Source organism: Merops nubicus, unplaced genomic scaffold (assembly GCF_000691845.1).
Source record: "Merops nubicus isolate BGI_N331 unplaced genomic scaffold, ASM69184v1 scaffold39900, whole genome shotgun sequence".
Lineage (NCBI taxonomy): Eukaryota > Metazoa > Chordata > Aves > Coraciiformes > Meropidae > Merops > Merops nubicus.
The window spans coordinates 44,832-64,942 of record NW_008582898.1 but is presented as its reverse complement, the minus strand read 5'-3'; the positions used below and the strand labels follow the sequence as shown (position 1 = coordinate 64,942).

Sequence of the window (20,111 nt, the reverse complement as noted above, 5' to 3'; positions counted from 1 at the left end):
CCCGGCCCGACACGGGGAGCCGCTGCCTAGAGGTGCGGTGCAGGACTTGCCCCTGCTCAGGTCAGACACCGGCCCTAGCTCATGTTACTCCATCCTTCCTTTGCAAAGGCATCTAAGTGGTCCGAGCAGTGCAAGAAGCAGTATCTAAATTTACATCCAGGTGCAAAGCACTTCTTTGATAACATAATAGAACATCCACCCCAAGAAAGAAAGCACACAACACCCCAGATTGTATTTCCATATTTCATTGTATTGTTTTGTGCAAAACTCACCATTTACAAAATGTAACACAAACAAGCGCCCATGGTTTCACATACATAGCAAACAGACAAAATAGCTACAGATCTCTGCTTGTACAATCCACGGAACATTTTTGTTGTCAGCTGCCTTCCACTATCCTGCTCACACTGGATCTGTAGAGAGCCGTGTCCCACTCAAGAGAGCAGCACTAACTTAGGCAGGGTCCTATGGTCACCCATGGCACCAGCTGTCCTGGACCAATCTACAGAACACACATTTAAAATGTTTAATCTTGGCACGTGTAGGACATACTCTCACATCTCACCTACAAAGTAACTTGGAACTGTGATATGCTGCAACACACTCCGCAGTTCAAGATACGTTCCAGTGCTGGCAAGAGACTGCACAAAATAGTGTTGTTCTTCACCTTCATGACAGATTTCATTCTCTACTAACACATACTATCTGTGATAAACTGAGGGATTTGACAGCACCTATCTACATCACTTACATACAAGTTTCTGAGCAACCTCCTTTCGCTTACTTTCATCAAGGAGCCTGAGCCAGCAGACTAACACATTTTAAGTTAACCTAACTTAGATTCTCTACATTCTTGTCTCTGTCCCTTCTCTACATCCTTTTCTTTCATTTTTTTTCCTCCAGTCCCCTAGTTTTGTCTAAAACAACACATATGAACAATAATCCAGGTAACACAGTACATCAAGACCAGATTAAAGGCACCGAAGTCACTTGTGCCAAAGTTACAATCTCCTTATAGGTAACAGAAGTTTCATAAGAACTCTCCTGTAAACAGGAAAACAATAGAAACCACAGAGACTTTTAATGCAATACTCTAAAACCAGCAAGAGATTTATTCTTGTATATTAAATGTTAAAAATCACATGCATAATTATAGAATACTTTATAGCTAAAAAAATATTTCAAAAAACAACCCTGACAGTTTACCTGCAACTGCTATAAAATTTCTATGATATATATATAGATAGATAAAAACATGGCAATTTTATGTACTTTAAAAAAAGAAATTAGGAAAGGATGCAATCATCCAGGTAATTTTGAGTTAACCTGATGCCCTGCATCGGACAAGTCTTGTCAAACTCACGCTGGTCAAACTGAGCTCATACCAGCCAGTTTACTGAAATACTTGTCTAACATACATATATTTAAATCAAAAATTACATTTTGCTAAAGGATGAGTGTATGAAAATAGATTTTTGCACGCTACAGCAAAAGACCTGCAGAAGGCCACAGTGTAATATGCTTCAGAAGAGTCTGCAGTACAAGAAATTCAGCCACGTCGGCTGTTCACTCCAACACGCTGGTGGAATATTCCACAGAACTGGCCATATGCATGGTTTACACAGGATTTTGGGAGCAATGCTAGAAGTGTCCATGCATGTTTTACTAGGCATTTATAGTATCAGACCTGGTTTAGCTCCTAAGGAAGGCAGCCATCAAGGATCTTTCCAACAGCTAACCAGGAAAAGAAATTAAAATGGCGAGTTGCTGATTTTAAGAAGCTGAGTCATCGTTGTTTTGAAAAATGGCACCATATGGATCGCTGTTAATGCGCTTGTAGACAAAGTGAAAGACCTGGGGTTGTGGACGGCTGTGCAACTCTGCCTTAATTTTCTGAGGGTAGGTATCCTCTGTCAGTTGCTGCCAGGTGTCATCAACAAAAAGAAACAGACTATATTCTTCTGGATTGTCCACTTTAAACTTTTCAGCACAAAGCTGACATACATCTTCAGTAGTGATATATGGTCTTACTAGCAAGGTCTTCCCTGTACATCCACTGTTAACTTCCTGGAATGCAACACGAAGGTAGTTCTGTAGAAAGAGAAAACAGACATCAGAAACTCTAAAAAACCCTAACCTCATCTTCTGAAAACTGAAGAGTACGCAACAAACAACAAGCCTCTCCATGTTCTAGCTGTGAAACACACACCAATGGTTCCTGGACATTATGGCCACCTTGTGAATTGCCATGTTGGTGGTAAAACCATGGCAAGACCCTGGTAGGCACCACAGAAATTCACAAGCTGACACCCTCCTCTCCTCAGACCACATCTTAACCCTGCAATTAAGAGTGAAGGGATACAGCCTTAAAAACACATGGAAAACACCACTGCTTTTAATGGGACTTGATATTTGGCCTTCCTAGGAAACAAAATGTTGTGAAGCAAAATGAAAGTCTGAGGCCGCAGCCCAAGAGATAACATTGCCTCTGCAAGGTCAGTACTACAGAACAGAAGCTTCACACAGTACATTAGAAGGGGGAAAACAAACAAACAAACAACAAACAACAACAACAACAACAAAAAAAAAAAAAAAAAAAAAAAAACACAACAAAACCACACAACACCACACGAAAGCCTCTGCCAGCAGCACGCAGGGGTGTTCATCCACAAGCTGCTACACGATCAGCTGTTTGCACTGTTAGGCCACAGCATGCAAAAGGTAATCCATCCTCAGGCAGGGCATCTTCATCATCCTAACCAGTGGCAGTTTGGTGTCTGAGCCAGATGTAACCAAGTTTCATTTGACAGTATTTTCTTTTGCTAAATAACAATCAACGGGATGCAGGAAGAAAATTCATTCTGCAACACTGCAGCAAATCCATGTGGTTGAGGCAAAAGTTGGACCTTTTTTCTCTGTTGAAATTGACACTTGCCCAGAACCAGTAACAAGGATAAATTTTAAATATGATCTACAATGAAATGCAGTTATGCCTTTCAAAAGTCATTTAAAAAGCATAGTAAAAAGTAACAACAGGGAAAAGAGGGGGGAAAAAAAAATTTGGACACATGAACAAAGGAGCTTGCTGTTGTGTTTTCTTTAAAAATAAGTTAATTGCAATTAAAGACTAAAAAGGAGTACAAGTGAGGTGGAAAAAAACAGCAGCTTATTGACTGAGGTGGTACCTATGTTTGTGTGCTGAATAAAATAAGCATGCTGAATCACAATGGTATAAATGTACATATGATAAAAAACAGCTGTTAGAAGCTAAGACTGAGAAGAACATTCCTATGACTTAAGTTCCAAATAGCATTCTTGTCTTTCATGAAGTATTTTTTGATAGCTTGCAGACCAAAACACTGCAGCTTTGCAACAGCTTTTAAACCATTGGGACTGAATCTGACTGAATAGAAATAATCCATTTTTGTTACCCAGTGTGAAGAAATTTTTTTAAAAAAAATCAGCCTCAGGTAAAGCAAAATACACTGGAGTTTTAATTTCTAACGCAGTTAAGACAGAAAAGTCCTGGTTTTAAATGCATGGGATTTTAGAAAGGATTGCTTCAAGGAGAGTTTGAAGCTTAAACAAATGCCTGTAACTCATATAAATGCCTGTAACTATATTCTAAGTATCAACACTATTTATGCAGTATCAGAAAGCTTTATTTAATCATCATCAAAATATGGGACTTTTTGCTTTTCCATCCTTTTGAGGGAGGGAGGGAGGAAGGCAGCCTTCCAGGCAGGGCCCAAAAGCTGCTAAGGCTGAGACCACATCACAGAAACGCAACGATCACATCCTGGTTCCATGTGGCAAAGAGAAGTTGAGCTGAAGTTGTGCTACACAGGTTGTAGGCAAGGTGCCTCATTCCAGGACTGCAGGGTGTGAAGAAAGGAGATGGAAAACCAGCATTCTGAGCAGGCAGCAAAACCCTTGAATTTGTGCCAAGTATAGCCTGGAAGTGATTGATATTACCAATCCAAGGCTCTCTTTTGAAAGAGACAACAGAAGGAGCAGCACTGGACACAGCCAGTGCCAACTCTTCCCCTTTGCATCTTCCTGCATACAGCACAGTGCCCAGCTGCAAGGTTAGCTTGGCTGAAGCTCACTGCTGAGGAAGAAAGGGTGAAACAGAATACAAGATCCTGCTGAAACAATCTTCTGTCATTTCATCATCCAGCAGAAATACAAGGTGATCAATTTTCCCATGGAAAGTGTAGAGTTTTGTTAGAAAGAACAGAGCCTCAAGTTACTTCAATCTGACACCTAACTACAAGTAAGCAGAAGATAAAATGGATCCCACTAAAGCAGACTAGCTTTGTGCCTTAGTTTGGAATTGGTTTATCAGAGAGGCAAACTGTGGAAGACTGCTTCTTTTCCCAACTCCTTCCTGCTCTGTGTTGTGCCGTAGTCATTTGCATGAACACTGACAAAGCAGAAGCCTCAACTGAAAGGTTTCATTATTTCCTGATGACCCCACATGTTCATTTTTCAAGCTCTTAACTACATCATGTCTCATTAATGGCTGTCATTAGCCTCTCCACCAACTTTGTGCTGTGTTATGAACTGTAAACAAAAGAACGCAAAGGAGGAAATTCTTCTTGATTCCAACATCCTTCTTGTTTCAGTCCACGAATAAATGCATCGGAACAGACAACCAACAGCTTACTTTATGAAAGACATGCAGGCCTGGTGTGAAGAGATGAAGTCAGTCCAACAGTTTTGTTATTCTTCACTTGAAGTTACTGCCCTACTCTGAAAGGCCAGTAAGAAATGGAGCGGGAGAGAAAAAACACAGACAGACATGAAGACATCCACAGTACAAAACTCTACCTCTTGCTTAGACTTTAAAACTGTAGGCAAGCTTTACTCCCACCTCTCCTGTTACCTGCTGAATGCCACCATTAGCTAGGGAGTTGTGCTGATTTATACCACTGGAAGTCTGGATTTTTTTTTTTTTTTTTTTTTAACACCAAAGTATGCAAAGAAGCTAAATCTAAGATATGACTCAGTCTGTCCTGGCTCTGCATGGCTTAAATAAAAGGGAGGGTGAGAAAGCTCCATTATTTAGTGCTTTCTTTAGACCACCATAATCAAGCTCTACTATAAAGTATAAAGACTTCAAAATGAAGGCAAATTTGCCAGCCATATTGTCAGCACTGCTTCACTCCACTTACCTTTTGGCCTCAAGAGAATCATTATGAATGGTACCTCTCAAATGGGGATTTCCAACAAAGCAATCACCCACTGTTCTTTAATTCAGCCCTAAGCTCTACCTGAAAATCATCAACTGAAGGTATCGTCCTGTTAGTTGTCCTCCTCTTGTGCCATTGCCGGAGAGTATCTCTGGTTTCTGAACTTAACAGCCGGGCAGCTTGTTCTTCCTGGAAGTTCTTGATGAGTGAAAGTGCCCCGTAAGCACTTGTCAAGTAATAACCTCCTGTGAAGCAAGGGAAGAACTTCTCAGAATAGCAATAAACATCACACTTGTTCCAAGTGGTCACAGTCACCTTTTTTTTTTGTTTCTGTATACACACACACACACACCCCCCGCCCCGTACATAGATGTGAAAGTCCCTGTACTCTACCACCAAAATGTTCATGCATAAAGACAGCTCACTGGCCTGCAAGATACTGGATGGTGTGTTATGAGCTGCTAGGAGACATGCAGTAGTTGCATGTACTCGGTATTGGTACCAAGCAGTGCAACAGTGCTTATCTTACTATGGGCCCTCTCAGTGCTCTGGATAGCTGGTTACTTCAATGACTGCTGTCACTCCCTCAGCCTGAGTGTTTTCACAAAGTTGGAAGGTAAGATTTCTTCTAAACAATTTCCAAACAAGTATTTGTTTTCTTCCTCAGCTTCAAGCATGGATGAAATAAACAGAGCTGTTCAAACCGAGTAGAAGACAATCTACCACTGTTAAAGAACCTAAAAGCAACCACCCTTAGTGGCAACAGAGCAACAGCTGGGTGTGTGATTCGTACCCTGGAAGCATCTCAAAGCATCCACTTTTCAAAATTAAGACTGTTGTCACCTTTTTAATGTTCCCCATAACACTGAACTAGTTCAGGAGGTGATGTGAAGTACGGAGGATTGTACACCTTTATTACAAGAGTAGAGAACAAATAAAAGCCACGACAGAGTTGCCAATGTACAAAAGAAGCTACAGGCCACAAAGAAAAAGGAGTCTCAACAGAAGGCAGTCCTCTACAACCAGGAGAAACAAAAGATGTGTTGTCATTTCTTTCTCTCTCTTTTATTTTTATTAGAGTGGGAGTGCCCAGTCAAGAGGCAGCACAGTCTACTTGTGGAGTCAATGACACATTCCATGCTCTCACATAGAGAGCATACTATTTTTCACAGTACTGTTTTTCTCCATTACTGATAAAATCCTCTTGGCCTTTAGGTTTGCACACATTTAATACATAAACCACACACAAGACCCATGAGACAAATTGGTCAATACATTCATTTGAACTGCACAACCCAAAAGCACTAAGCAATTTTTCCTGCACAGTACTGTTCAGCTGCTGCCAAAGACAGGGCCAGCCCACAGATTGACTTCTTCTGCTGCAGTAAAACCAACATGACTTAATATTCCAGTAAATGTTTCTGCTTTTCAATGATATTAGGGTTAGGCTTCACATCAAGTTTTTTCTGTGCTGAGATCCCTAAATAATGCACTAGAGGATGCTCTGTACACAAAGCAGGGAACAGACTAGGGCCAAATCAGGGGAACCCTGGCACAGTTCTCTCACGCATACCAGCAGACAAGAGGATACAGCAGCATCAACAAGCCAAAAGATAACAGGAATGGAAAACATACACAAAGTCGCAGCTGAGCTCGGTCACAAGAATCTTCACACTTCCTCATGAACTGGTAGATTATGGGCCCTATAATAAGCCCTGGAGCTTGCAGAATACCTCTGTTAAAAACACCACCATGAACGCAGGAAGGAGGGAGATTTCCTTGCTTCTAAATACACTTCAGTCACCACTCAGGAGTGCCTTAGGGAACATATGCCTAGGGCTCAAAATACTTTGAGAAGCAAACACTGGGGCAAAACAAAGACCACTAAGAGGGCCAAAACTCTCAAAAGCACTTCCCCCAGAAGGACAGGGAATTGCCCTAGTAGTTTTCACCAAGCATCTAACCAGAGTCCCGTTCCGTGTCTCACAGTGTATCAGTGCTGCGGCCCTGTAATACTCTGGGGATGTTTTGAGGCACAGAGGGATAACCACACTTGGCACCTGCACAGTGCACATGTCATGACGGCTCCCCCTGTTTGGCTGAAAGCAACATATTCCCCATATTCCCTCATAAGGTCGTATACATCAGCAGATTCCCTGGTCACTCCGGGCTGTACTCTGAAGGCACAAGCAGCTTTCTCTTGCTTTCTGGTGGAAATAATTATGAGAGTCTCTTGTTATACTACTGACGTCACTGACTGCAGGACCCCCCTTGAAAGGATTTCTATTCAAACAAGGTTAAGAGCAACTGCACTATGGTGAAGAAACCCCCTTCCCCTAGGCCTTTCACTCAATTCTGATAAAAAAAGATTACCTTCTCCATGCAGCAGAGAGGGATCCAGCAATTCCATCATGTATTCAATTTCAGTATCCAGCTCCAGCATGTCACACTGGGCTAGTACATATGTCAATACAGGCAGGAAGTCATCAGCTCCATACAGCCTCCCTGGGTTGAAGGGAACACAGATAGTGATACACAAACCACACCTTTTTACCAGTTTCAGAGTTTGAAAGGAAAGCATTATTTTGCTGCCTTCACTGACCAGCTGTCCTGATTCGAGTCAGAACAGAACAATTCTGTTCAGTGATTTTACCCCTCAGCTGGGTCTCTTCTATTAGCACTTTTGTATTACCCTAGAGCCTCCCGTTACCAACATGCAGCAGAGAGAACATGCTTTGACACTCACTGGACAGGAGATCAACACCAGCTTAAGCACAAATCTGACAATGAGCACCTTGAGATATACAAGGCAATTTAAAGACTGGGCTCACCTTGGCACCAGCTTAAATGGAGAACTCACAAAAGTCTGCCATGCCAGTCTGACCTGACCTCCCCCTGCACCTCTGTCTGCATTCCTATCACTTCTACTGCATTTCAACATTTTGTTTAGAAAATACTACGTGGCCAAATCTCCAGGTCTGGCCAAACTGTGTTCATTGCAGAACTGGTGCGACGGTCACTTAAAACCACCAGGAGCAGGAGCCAACTTAAACTCTGGTGAAACTCCAGGTGACTGAAGGGCTGATATCTGAAGTTACACCAGCTAAGGCATACCTTGCAGGTATGCCACTATCATCTGGCTGAGTGCAGGACAAAGCAGATATTCAAACATCTGCTGGCTCAATGCCATGTTTTACAAAATTTGCATGACAAAACAAGACAACCTGAGGAGCATCTGCCACTCTTAGCCCAAGCCCCTCAGTGCCACAGTTAACTGGCAGCAGCCCCTTGATACTATTCTTCTGCATGTTGGAAATGCCCTACTCAATGTTATAACACCGCACGGAGAAAAGAATTTACCACACTTCAGGCCGAGACTCCCAGGGCCATTTTAAAATGCAGGATTTTGCACAGAAGTCATAAGCTGGGCAGGAGCTTGGACCCTACAAAATTGCCTGGAGGTCTTTAACAGCCACAACCTTTTACCATTCATCTCAAATGAAAGTAGGCATCTCAATCAGCACCAGACTCAGCTGCACACTCAATGCTCACTTAGAAAGAAAACTGCCAACCACTTGCAGCAGCTTGTATTTGCTTAGGGAGAAAAAAAAAAAAAAAATCTACCACCACCACCAGTTTTTCTTCACCTTAGCTTGTGAACTACCACAGCAATGTATGACAAGACATACTGGCACTGAGTACTCAGCATGTTGTAACTGCTCTGTAGTTCCATTTCATTATCTAGGTTTATCTAGGTTTCAAGGTCACTTTTAGATGTTAGTTCTGTTCCAAAAACACAGAAGAGTGTCCAAGTAAGAGCATTCAGAGGCACAGCAAACCAAAAATACTGGATCAGAGGCTATTCTCCTCCACCCAATAACACAGAGCCCTTGTAGTGGTCATATTGCATATGTGCCACTGAATTATTACAGCTAAATACAGGGTATTACTTCTATGACGATTTGCAGAAAAATACTAATTTAGAACCAGTGTCAACTTTGGGGCTCACCAGACAGCCTTCCTGAAAACCAACTTCCAAAGCCTATGGTTAAGCAATGCTGCTTTTTTTAAGCTGCTTCACAACTCAGCTTCACACTGAGTTTGTAAGATGTGTTACTAGACACATCAGAAATACTAGGAAAGAAGCGAGAGAAGAATCCCTCTCAAGATGGCAAGGGTACAGTATAAGAGCTAAAGGAGAAGGAGATATTTCACATCTGTAGAATTAAGTGGTCTGATTTCCTTCACTAAAAGACAACCCCAGGTATGGTGTATCAATGAACTTGAACCATGGGAAGCACCATACCTGAGTTATTCTCCATGACAGTGTAAATCAGCTTGCAAACTCTCAACAACAGCATCACTTTCTTTTCAGGTGAATACATCTTCTGCATGGTCATGAACTTGACTTTGATCTTTTCAACATCCACAAAGTCTGGTGTTGGAACAAACACGCCCAGGTCCTGAGGACTCCTCTGCCGCACCAACTGCAGGTTTTCTTTTAGCTGTTTCCAAGAACCATCTGCAGTATGAAACTCTTTCAGCATCGCTTCGATGTGGCCCTTCAACGGCTTCAGAATACACTTATGCATGGCCTTCTCCAGGACAACATCTGCAACAAGAAAACACGTTCAGCTGACTGGTTTCCTCCTCTAGAGCCAAGCCAGTATTAATATAACCATTCCCAAATGAGAGACTGTAGAGCAAAGCCTACTTGCTAGGATTTATTTATTATACAAGCTGATTTTCCAGATGTTTGTTAACAAGAAAGCAAAAGGCAGAGTGGAATTTGTATTCTATTTTCATTTATGGCAATGTGGTAACTATAAGAAATACACAGCACAGACAAGCTACAGACTCAAAGAAAAAAAAAAGCACAAGCTGTAGCTCCAGTTAACTTCTTTTGCTTTATTTTCCTTTGAGCTTAGACTTTAAGCTCAAGTTTTCCACTTTGGCATGAATACCCACGCTTTTTGCATAGTTTCCATCAAACTATAATCAACTAAGGTCTCCTAAAACTTGGCTCAAATTTGTCCAAATCTGTATGAATTTGGACAGGTTATGGACTTTAAGCTACAAACTAAAACTAAGCTGTGTTTGTCCAGCTTTGGATTTCACCACGCAAGCTTACATACGGCTTTGTCATCAAGTTTGAAGTTCTTTGTTTGGCAATAGCGTGCACGTGGCACAGTAACCACTAACTGAGGTTGTTGGGGTTTTTTTATCCTTGTTCTAGTCACTTTTTTTTTTTTTTTTTTTTTTAAACAGTCATTCTCCATTTTCAAAGTCTGGACCACGTAACAGAGAAGGCTCTTTGCTAAATATTGTCTCTGTAAACCTTTACTTTATAAGCTAATTTCCTCTCCACTCAGCATCCCTATGGCAATACAGCTTATATTAATAATTAGCCTACATCAATTATTTGTACCATAGTGAATTCCCAGAAGCACAAAAGAAACTGGGGACCCTTCAACCTGGCCACCGCACCAACACCCTGACGGTGGGGCATGACCAGACCCCACAGTAGGCAGATGTACTAGGACAGCACAGGGAGCAAGAAGAGAAAGAATAGAGACCACGTCACTACTAGGTAACACATTTATACAAGCCAGCAGCGGACACTCCTGATAACAGTAGTGACTCGTTGAAGTTTCATTAAACCTCCTGCCCTTTCCAGGTTCTTTGCTTGTTCTTATGTCTTGCTGTTGGACCACAGCCTTTTCTCTCCCTTTTTTCTTTTTTTAAATTGCAGACTATTTCTAGGGCTTGGGATTTACACATGCATGCACCACCACCCCAAACAAGCATTACCGACTTCTGTTTTCTCGCTTTTGCTTTATGCCTTCAATTATTTTATCCTTGTGTTCAGTCATTTATTCCTTTGGGGTCTTCAATACTTCTTTCCCATTTAAAAAAAAAGTCCTTCACATACCACTTCTCTTACAGTGCCTCTGCCTCACACACAGCATTTGTTCTGTATTTGTCTGGCATGCAATTCCCAAACGTCCAACTATATGAGGTGCTCCCATCTCCCCTATCCTCATTCTGATGCGGCTTCTGTAGCTTCCCTTGCTGTTTTTCCACGTGACTCCCGAGACCCCAACAAAAGAGGCAAAGCTGTGTCTGCTTCATTCCCAGATGCCTTAAATGCAGCTGGGTTCTCACAACAGAGGCTGTGAAAGCTGCTGAAAGGGAGAAAGAGTGAGCATAAGGAGCAGCATTTGCCCTCTGATATTCTGGACTTCCCTATGGTCAGCAGTAAAGGCATAACCAGTCTGACGTGTTCTTGATGGCCTGCCCCAGTGTGAATGGTGGATCCAGCTTCACACTGGACCAGAGCTGCCAATTATATGTAACAAATGGCAACATTTCTAATGACTGATCCTTACCAATATACTCAGAGCCACCCAGTCACCACAGACAGCCCTACCAAACCCAGCTGGGAAAACAGAAGCATCACCTTTCTGTGCAGTGGCAGAAGCTGCCATCAAAGCAACCCTTGGGGCAGAAATTCTCTTCCACCAAGGGAAAAAAAAAAAAAAAAAAAAACACACCAACACAAAACCACCACCCACGCAATTTGCATCCATGGGTATTTCAGCTAGCTGAATTTCTAGAGAATATGCACAGTTCCTTGCCAGCTTCACTGATGACGGCTTTGAGAGGTGTTTTTTTTGGACAATCTAACTTTATTTCTACTGCCTGTTCAGATTTTTAGACAACAAAAGCACGAACTTCATTGCTTGTAAGTGGAATAACTCTGCAGTTTGCATTCCAATTGCTTGGTCTTGTTTAAGTCAAAATTAAAGCTCTCGGTGCTGCCAAACATTATGTTAAGCAAGAGAACTCTCTATCCCCCTGAAATCAACTCCCACACACTTCCCCTGGAAGTTCTGCAAAATTAATGGTTGGCACCAGCCATTCTTTATCTCAGGGAAGTGGAGTCACCACCACGTTTGGTCGCAGGCAGCTCAATAAATTGTGAAGCGTTAATTGTGGATCCTCAAATCCCTTAGTCAGATAATGAAGCCTGGGATAGCAGATCAGAAAGGTCAGTATACTTCTGTGGCTGATCCCCTATGAGCTCCAGGTTGGAGCCGATTCTGCTGCTGCCTGCAGCATCAGCGGGAAGGCAGCTGCAGCAGCAGTCCCTCCCCAGAGGCTACAGGAACTGGATGATGCTGGGAGGGAAATTTCCTCCACAGAGACCCAGAGTCCTTGGTTTGGGCCAGCCTTGTTATCTGTAGGTGACATGTGGAAGCCTCAAGTCTTCTGCCCTCAGCCCTTAGTAAGTTAGTGCCACTCCCACAGCTCCCCAAAGAGATGAATCTCACAGGTTTTTATGGCTGTTTTACAGCAAGATGGCAAGAAGGAGTTCTCTCATATTTGCAATTCACCACCAGCTCCAAAAGCAGTGCCTGGAAATTGTTTTGAAGTTTACCTGATCACATTCCACAGTTTCTCTGGGCATTTAAATTGATTTGAAGCAGCACAGAGGAAGAGAGAAGCTAACAGACTCACATGGCTGTGCTCAAAGCTCCATGCAGGGTCCAAGTACTTATTGCTGAAGGCTGTTCCTAATGATTTCTGTGCTGTTAGTGCAATCAGGCAAATAAGATAGGATGGGATATTTAGTAAGGCATCCTTCATTACTCTTCAGTGACTGTATTACAGCTAATAGAAGGTAAATTATATAAAGGACAGCTGTGACTCCAAAGAGATACTAACTGCCTTGGTAAAGGTAAACCAAGAGAAACTGTCACTTTAACGCAGCATGTTTGCACAGAACTAGCTAATAAACAAGGAAGTGACTAAGATACAACAGTGCACACAAACTTTTTGTGGGTTTTGTTGCTTTAAAAAACCCACCACCAAAAAAAAACACCTAACCAAACAAATGCAAAACAATACCTCACCTTTTCTTCTCCATTCTAAATTCTTGGCATAGACATAAGAACCACAAAGTTTTGCCCTCAGATTAAAGGGACAAATTCCAGCAAATGATGAGGACAAAACCATAGCAAGATTGAAAAGGACAGGACTTTTTTTATAATCGTTGGTAACAACACCCATATGTATCCCAATTAATTTAACACCTATAGAAAATTTGTATTATTATTAAAGCCTGGAAGGACAGTGTTTTGTTTGATATGGTTCTTAAACCAATATTCAGTGTCAGACACCTATAAGCATGTTTGGGATCAGATCATCCAACTACTAACCCTTTCTTGTCCACTGTTGTTACTGGCCCTTTTTAGAGAAAGGTGTTTCTGGATATGATCCCACAAAACAATTCCAGGCCAGCAGCAGCTTTCACTGTTAATGACTACAAAAAAAAGTGCACAGAATTGTCTCCCAAGCAAATGTGCATCAAAGTTGTGAATTGAGGACTGATGCTTTGTGGTAACAATGCCTATTTCAAAGATCCAAACTGACGACAAAAATTCCTGTTTACTTCAGCATACACAAGGTGTTTTCAAATATCCTCCCAGGATGCTTCATACTCCAAATCCAAAACAGACACTTTTCAGATTTTTTTTTTTTTTTTTTTTTTAAGTATCATTTCAGCTGAGTGCCACACAGAGTTCCTGAAATCGTACCTATAATTAGGCTCTGGCCTCAAAAAGGGAACTGGAAATGCTTTGATAACTGAATTGTAAAGGCCAGCCAGCTAGTTTCATTGGGACTTGTGGAAACACATCTGTATCCTGTGCTGACATGCAATTTTGTTTCGCTGCAAATCACAGAAGTCTGCATCTACGGAGGACAACGTGTTAGTCATAGCCAGTGTCCTTACACAGCCTCTTTACAGCCCTCACTGCCTGAAGTTGCAGGCGCACTCTGGCCTTTTCCAGGCTGTCAGCTTAGCTATTACCAGCTCTTGCTGCTCCAGTGAGACTGCCTGTCAGATTCCAGTCCCTGGATTTATACACAAGTCCCGTTTATCACCTGTGATGGCCAAATCACTTATCAGTAAAAGAAAAGCTCAGTAAGACTGAGTGAGCCTGGAAACCAGCACAAAAAGACAGTCCTGCACAAGCAACATTACCTGGGAGGCTGGAAGCAGAAGTTTGCTTTGAAACACCATGTATGTACATGCAGGACACCTGACTACACTGCCTTTGTGTTGGATTTTCCTAATATTTTGCATGTTCATAGACTGGCACAACTGATACAAATTTATTTTATGACAGTTCATGTCAGGACAGCCAAGTGTCCAGTTCTGGGTGGATGTCTACAGTGACACAAGCCTAGCCCATGGTGCAGACAAGGGCATCTCCTCTAAGGAGCAAGGCTTGAAAGCAAGACCTCACACAGGTAGAACTGAGGTGGATGACAGTGACGAAAGTTGAGAAATTAGGGAAGAAAGGTGCCTAGGGTAAATTTTACTTACATGAAGCACACCAAAAGAATCACAGAACTACCTGTGCTATATTTGTTTTGCTTTCATCAGCTGTAGGTTAATTAAAAATCATCCTATGCCTGTGTGGAAAACACATCTCTTCTCATAAAGAAGTAGTAATAAAGGAGCAAGGAATAAGTCACAAAGCAAATGAAAGGGATGGTTACGAATGGGAGAACCAAATCATGTTCCTCTGCTCAGCACTTTTACCACTGCATCTTACTTGCCCTATCCCCTTGCTCCCATAGAAGGGGGTGTGCCAGGGAGGACACTGGTTGCCTTCAACTCAACTTGAAAAGATAGTAGAAAGAACAACAGGGTAGGGGGATAGGAAAGAAAAAAAAAAAAAGTGCAAGCACTGAAAAAATACATAGAGCTAAAAAACAGACAACGTGAGTTTTTCAGGAATTAGTAGTAGGATACTATTCTAATTCCTTTACAACCATAATGCAACTGGTGAAGAAGAAGAGAGCAGGTAGGCTGTACCTTAACCTTTTTAAGAACCATAACACTATTCCATGCAACTTTCCTATAAGCAAAAAAGGGAAATATTGTCTTACTGTAATTACCATAAGGTGGGTCCATGAACAGGTACATAAAATACTGTATTGAGCACCCAATTATCCATGGTTGGCTATCAGACAAGACATATTTGCCAAGAACCGCCATGGGGCTCAGCATGAAAAGATTTAGTATTTCCATTAAAATTCAGATGATAAAGCAGAGTTCACATACAAAATCCACGTGACATCGAGATGGGGGTTGGAGAAGGGCTTTGCAAGTTCTTTGGAGATCAGGTTTAAAGTTACCTTCATAAACTGGAAACAGGCCCCAAGCTAGCACAATAAAAATCTCATAAGCCAAGTAAGATACTGTCTCTCAGCAAAAGTGCTGCTCAGAGAAGCCTCCCTTCAGCAGCTGGCACACTGGATCCTCTATACAGATCCAAGTCCCTGTGGCAAGCCATGCCCAGCCACCAAGGGGCCAACATGTTCTCTCCAAGGCTCCAAGCCATATTCAGGTGTGGACAACTTAAAAAAACCACCAACACTTTGCATTCATCCTTAAACAATAAAGAGTCACATGCCTAGTCTTGACTGTCTCAACATAGGGAAATCCCATTGTTTCAGGAAGGGCTAACAGCCTACAAAGCTATGATTAGGAGGCACCTGTCAGGCATAATTAGCAACACCAATGATGCACATTCTCCTGATGACTTGGCAGAAGCTAAAGAATGTGACATGCCCTCTGTCTGGGAAAATTAACCCATCTTCCATGGAAATCTTTCGCTTGCAGGAGTCTGGAAAGTCCGTGATGCAGTCCTACAAGAAAAACTCCATGATCACAAACATCATCACACAGGCACGGGAGAAAGTTCCAAACACCACCTGCTTCACTAGGCCTGGAGGGGTGCTGCTCCAGCAGCACCCACCAACATTCAGGAGACACCAGCAGAAGGCGGTGAAGCCTGGCTGCCCAGAACAGGCCCACGGCAGCAGCAGCTCTGCCTGCTCTCATGCAGCAGCCACCCGAGCAGAGGCTCTCAGCCCTGGCACTGACTTGCCACCGCCAAGGGGCAGTCCACGGTGAACAGAAAGGAGGAGACGCTTTAGCGGCGCACATCCAGCCCCAGGCTGACACAAGGAGAGGAAAAACCTGCACCACGGGAGGACAAACTGACAAGAGCAGATAAATGACTACTCAAAGTTAAAATGCAGGCAGCAATTCCATACTGAAAGAGTCAAGCAAAACTGCAGGTAATAGGGATACATCATAAAAAGTTCTCTACAGGGATGACTAAATCTTCCTGTTACATAGTTATCTGCTTAGATCAGCAGCATCTGATGGCTCCTGATCCACTGTGGTTGTTTGCAGACTCGAGCCATAAGCAGCAGATGATTCAAACGCAAGTTCCTCCTTTGTGTAAACTGTCCTGCTTTATAAGTTAATTGTAATCATATGATCAAAGCCAGACTTTCTGTCGCTGAAGAAAACCATTGTAGTATAGTTATTACTTTTCATAGCTTATGTAACTCCAAACTGCAGAAGTATTTGAAGTAGACAGCATTCTTCCAGTCTTCAGAAACCTACAGTACAACTTAACCACATCCTTATGAGAGGTACAAGTCAAACCAAGCTTTCAAAAAATTACAAGGAAACTAAATCTGTATTTCTTTGTCAAATACCCAGTACTCTGCAGAAATCTAGACGAAAATGTGCCTGCACCACTGCTCAATTCTGTTTTGTTTTTTTTTTTTTTCTTCCCCATAACACCTACACAATATTCTGTATTATTCCAGTGAGAACATTACAAGTCTTTGAAATTCTCAATTCTGAGGACACTCTTTGCAGTGTTGCATTTGCTTTAGCAGTATTAGTTACTTTCGCTTGACTTTGTGTAAACAAATTTGAAGTTGGGAGAATATTTCCTCCTGGTCAAGGACAGACAGAAATGTCAACATAAAACCAGCCTCTAGTCCCAGAAAAAGAATTACTCTCTGCCAGTTTTGCACCGGGCCAGCTGTTGGGACACTGGGATACAGCAGAAAAACAAGCAAATTAAGACTGAAGTGACCTCATAAGGAAAGCATTCTGCCCTGAAGGGTGTTTACCTCCTAAATGTGGCTTATAGGCTCTTTTACAAATACTGCTCAGACTGGGCAAGGCAGAAAGGCAGTGATATTTCATGCAGCAACAATGATTTCACTTTTGTGGATACATAAGTCTGTTGTTCAAACGTATTCAAATATATAGCTCATCTGCAACCATTTATAAACATGTACACATAACAGACGTACAGAATGCCTGAGATTAGCATGCTCTTCTCTCTCTTGCACACATTTGTTTCTTTTTCAGACTCTCATATCCCTTTTTATTTCTCTTCAAGTGTAGGGACTATACAGCTTTGCTAGAAGATAATGAGGATGTTTGGAAGAATGAGATTTATTTCAAAACTAAGTTGCTATGAAATGTCTCTCTGCTCCTAATTGTCACTGGTTTCAAATAAATTCTAGTTTTATGGTTACAATCCATACGGTTAAAATTGGCATAGTACCGGGAACTATTTTCAGCCCAGTTCTGGGAAAAATACACGTGTCAACAGGATTCTGTATTATTAACAGTACAGCAACTAAAATAAAAGGGATCAATAATCAGGTAAGAAGTCCACACCGCAGCTGTTTTAAGGACAACTTCTTACAAACAACTCTGAGGCATAGTTCTCCACAGTTGCTAGGGTGACTGGGAGCAGGGAGTACGTGTTGTGGTGTTTTAAGACTCAAGCACTCAGTGGCTCAAACTCTGCTAGCAAAGTCAACCCCACTTCTCCCAACTGACACAGTTTATGGCTATGAACACACATTTTCCCCTTCTCGCAAAACACAGGACAATGTTTCTTACCGATCTGGTCCTCTGGAATCAGCGACTCAATTGGGGGATCAAGCTCAGAGCTTTGGGACAAATAGTTCTTGACTTGGGTCATGAACTGCCGAACCGTTTGCAGCATATCAGTACTCGAAACATGGCACTCCTTGTTTTCCTGCAGAAAGCTGACATAGTCCTGCACCAGGCATCCAAAGTAAGTGCGTTTGTCCTGGGACATCTCTGCAATTTTCTTAATCATCCTCTTTTCAGGGGTCATGAAGGAACTGAAAACTCCACTGACTTTGCGTAGCTGAGATTTCACAATCTTGGGGAGGACAAACGAGCTGTTTCTTTTCTTCTTGGGCTTCAAAGGGGGTGCCATGCTCTCCTGGTCGCTTTCCCCCTCAAACTCCTCCAGGCTGCTGTTGGTGTCCCCCTCATAGCCAAACAACGGCATGCTCCGGTCGAAGTCCAGCGAGTCAGACGAGGAGGTGGAAATGCTCATGTCGCTCAGCCTCTGCCTGCCTCCATCCCACCCAATGTGTGACTCAGAGCTGGCGGCTGCCGCCTTTCTGGCGGCTGCAGGAGCCGGCTCGGGCAGGGCTTCACCTGGAGCACCAGCAGCTTCGGGCACAGGCACCGAGTTGCAGCCAGGGCGAGCGACTGCCACGGCCTTGGAGCCACCTTCCCCCTCCGGGCAAACAGCCTGTTTCTTCAGCCGAGGAGGCGGAATTGGGGTTGGTTTACTCGGCAGCGAATCCAAGCCTCTCTCCTTCTTATGGCTGACTGTTTCTGGCATGCTCGCCTGCTTTATAGTCCTGGAAAGCTGCGGACTCGTGAGGACGCTATTAATAGAAGGAGGTGGCGGCCGGGGCGGGGGGGAGCGAGGCCTCGCTGTGCCATTCACGTCTTGAGTTCTTGGGCTCTGCCTTTTCAGACTTCCACCGACATCCTGGCTGTGCACTTTTAAGAAGAGGGGATTAATGAAACACAGCGCTCCGTTGGTCTGGCTGCACTCCAGTTCCGAAGGCGTTCTCGTTCGTATAGAATGCACTCCATTTATAAGGCAGAGCTGACGCGAGTCTTTACAAGCAGGGTCCAAAGGCACAGGCCTTTGGGGAGGCGAAGTATCTGGGGGGCTGCTGTTAGCCGGGGAGCTCCAAAAGCCTGAAAATCATCATTGCGTTAATGTAAGAATGCAAGACAGCATACAGATGGCTTTCAGAACATTCAACAAAGCACCACCAGTTTCAAGTGTTAAGAAATTTAGACCAGCTTTTAACTCCAGGGGAATAAAAAAAACAAAACCCACAAACAAAACAACCACCACCAAGAAAAAAGCCCACAACAGAACACAAACATTGAGTGAGCATCTTAAAGCACCACCAGACAAATGCTTGCTACACTCCCCCAGGGCTGCTCTTATTTATAAATAACATGACCAAAGTGCAGCTTCAAATCAGCCCACTGAACTAAGCTTAAAAATAAACTGAGAGTCAAAAGAACAGAGACTATAATCCAGTAATTCTGATCAATTTTAGACTGAAATAAACATTAACTACTCACAAGCATCTCACTCAGTAGAAATAAGCCTAGATACTCAGCTAGTATTCATAAGCACACTCCATTAACAGACAAGTTAGGCTGATTTACACCAGCTGATGGCCACGTAAGGCAACTCAAAGATTTTAACCTGGTTTCTTCTGACAGTGAACAAAAGAGACTACACACAAAAAGACAGCTCACATTTTGCTGTGGTGGGCTACACAGACCAAACTCTCACATCTCTTTAAGAGCACTGGCCTGCAGCCCTGTCTTTGCAATGACGATACAGTTTGTCTGAGGTTTTAGACACTCAGTGGCACATAAGTAGACCAAATGTGCAGTCCCACACCAGGACTATGGAAAACCTCTGCTAAACCAGCAAGTTTCAACTATGGCCTCTGCGCTTGTCCCAGCAAAGTGCCAGCAAGTATGAGGACTGAAATCAGATCAGCCCTTCAAGACAGCAACCAGACTGAAATAATGGGGGAATACCAGAGGAGGAAGGGTTTGATAAAAGTTTGCCAGTTTTGACACAGCCCCCTTTCCTGTAGTGTAAAGATGCCTTTGTTTGAGCTGTTGAGCAATGACACCTGAATGCCAAGCAC

At 42.8% G+C, this 20,111-nt stretch overlaps 1 protein-coding gene across 1 annotated transcript in view; it reads right to left on the bottom strand.

Annotated features, from left to right (window-relative positions):
- Positions 1-1,684: 1,684 nt before the first annotated feature.
- RIN2 (Ras and Rab interactor 2) overlaps positions 1,685-20,111 on the bottom strand; it is a 42,949-nt gene continuing 24,522 nt past the window's right edge. Inside the window, exons 7-11 of the mRNA XM_008939023.1 lie at positions 17,998-19,128; positions 9,502-9,807; positions 7,569-7,700; positions 5,277-5,440; positions 1,685-2,091 (exon numbers count right to left, since the gene is read on the bottom strand). Coding sequence (XP_008937271.1) covers positions 1,774-2,091; positions 5,277-5,440; positions 7,569-7,700; positions 9,502-9,807; positions 17,998-19,128 — 2,051 coding nt within the window. The 3' untranslated portion in view covers positions 1,685-1,773. The remainder of the gene's footprint in view (positions 2,092-5,276; positions 5,441-7,568; positions 7,701-9,501; positions 9,808-17,997; positions 19,129-20,111) is intronic.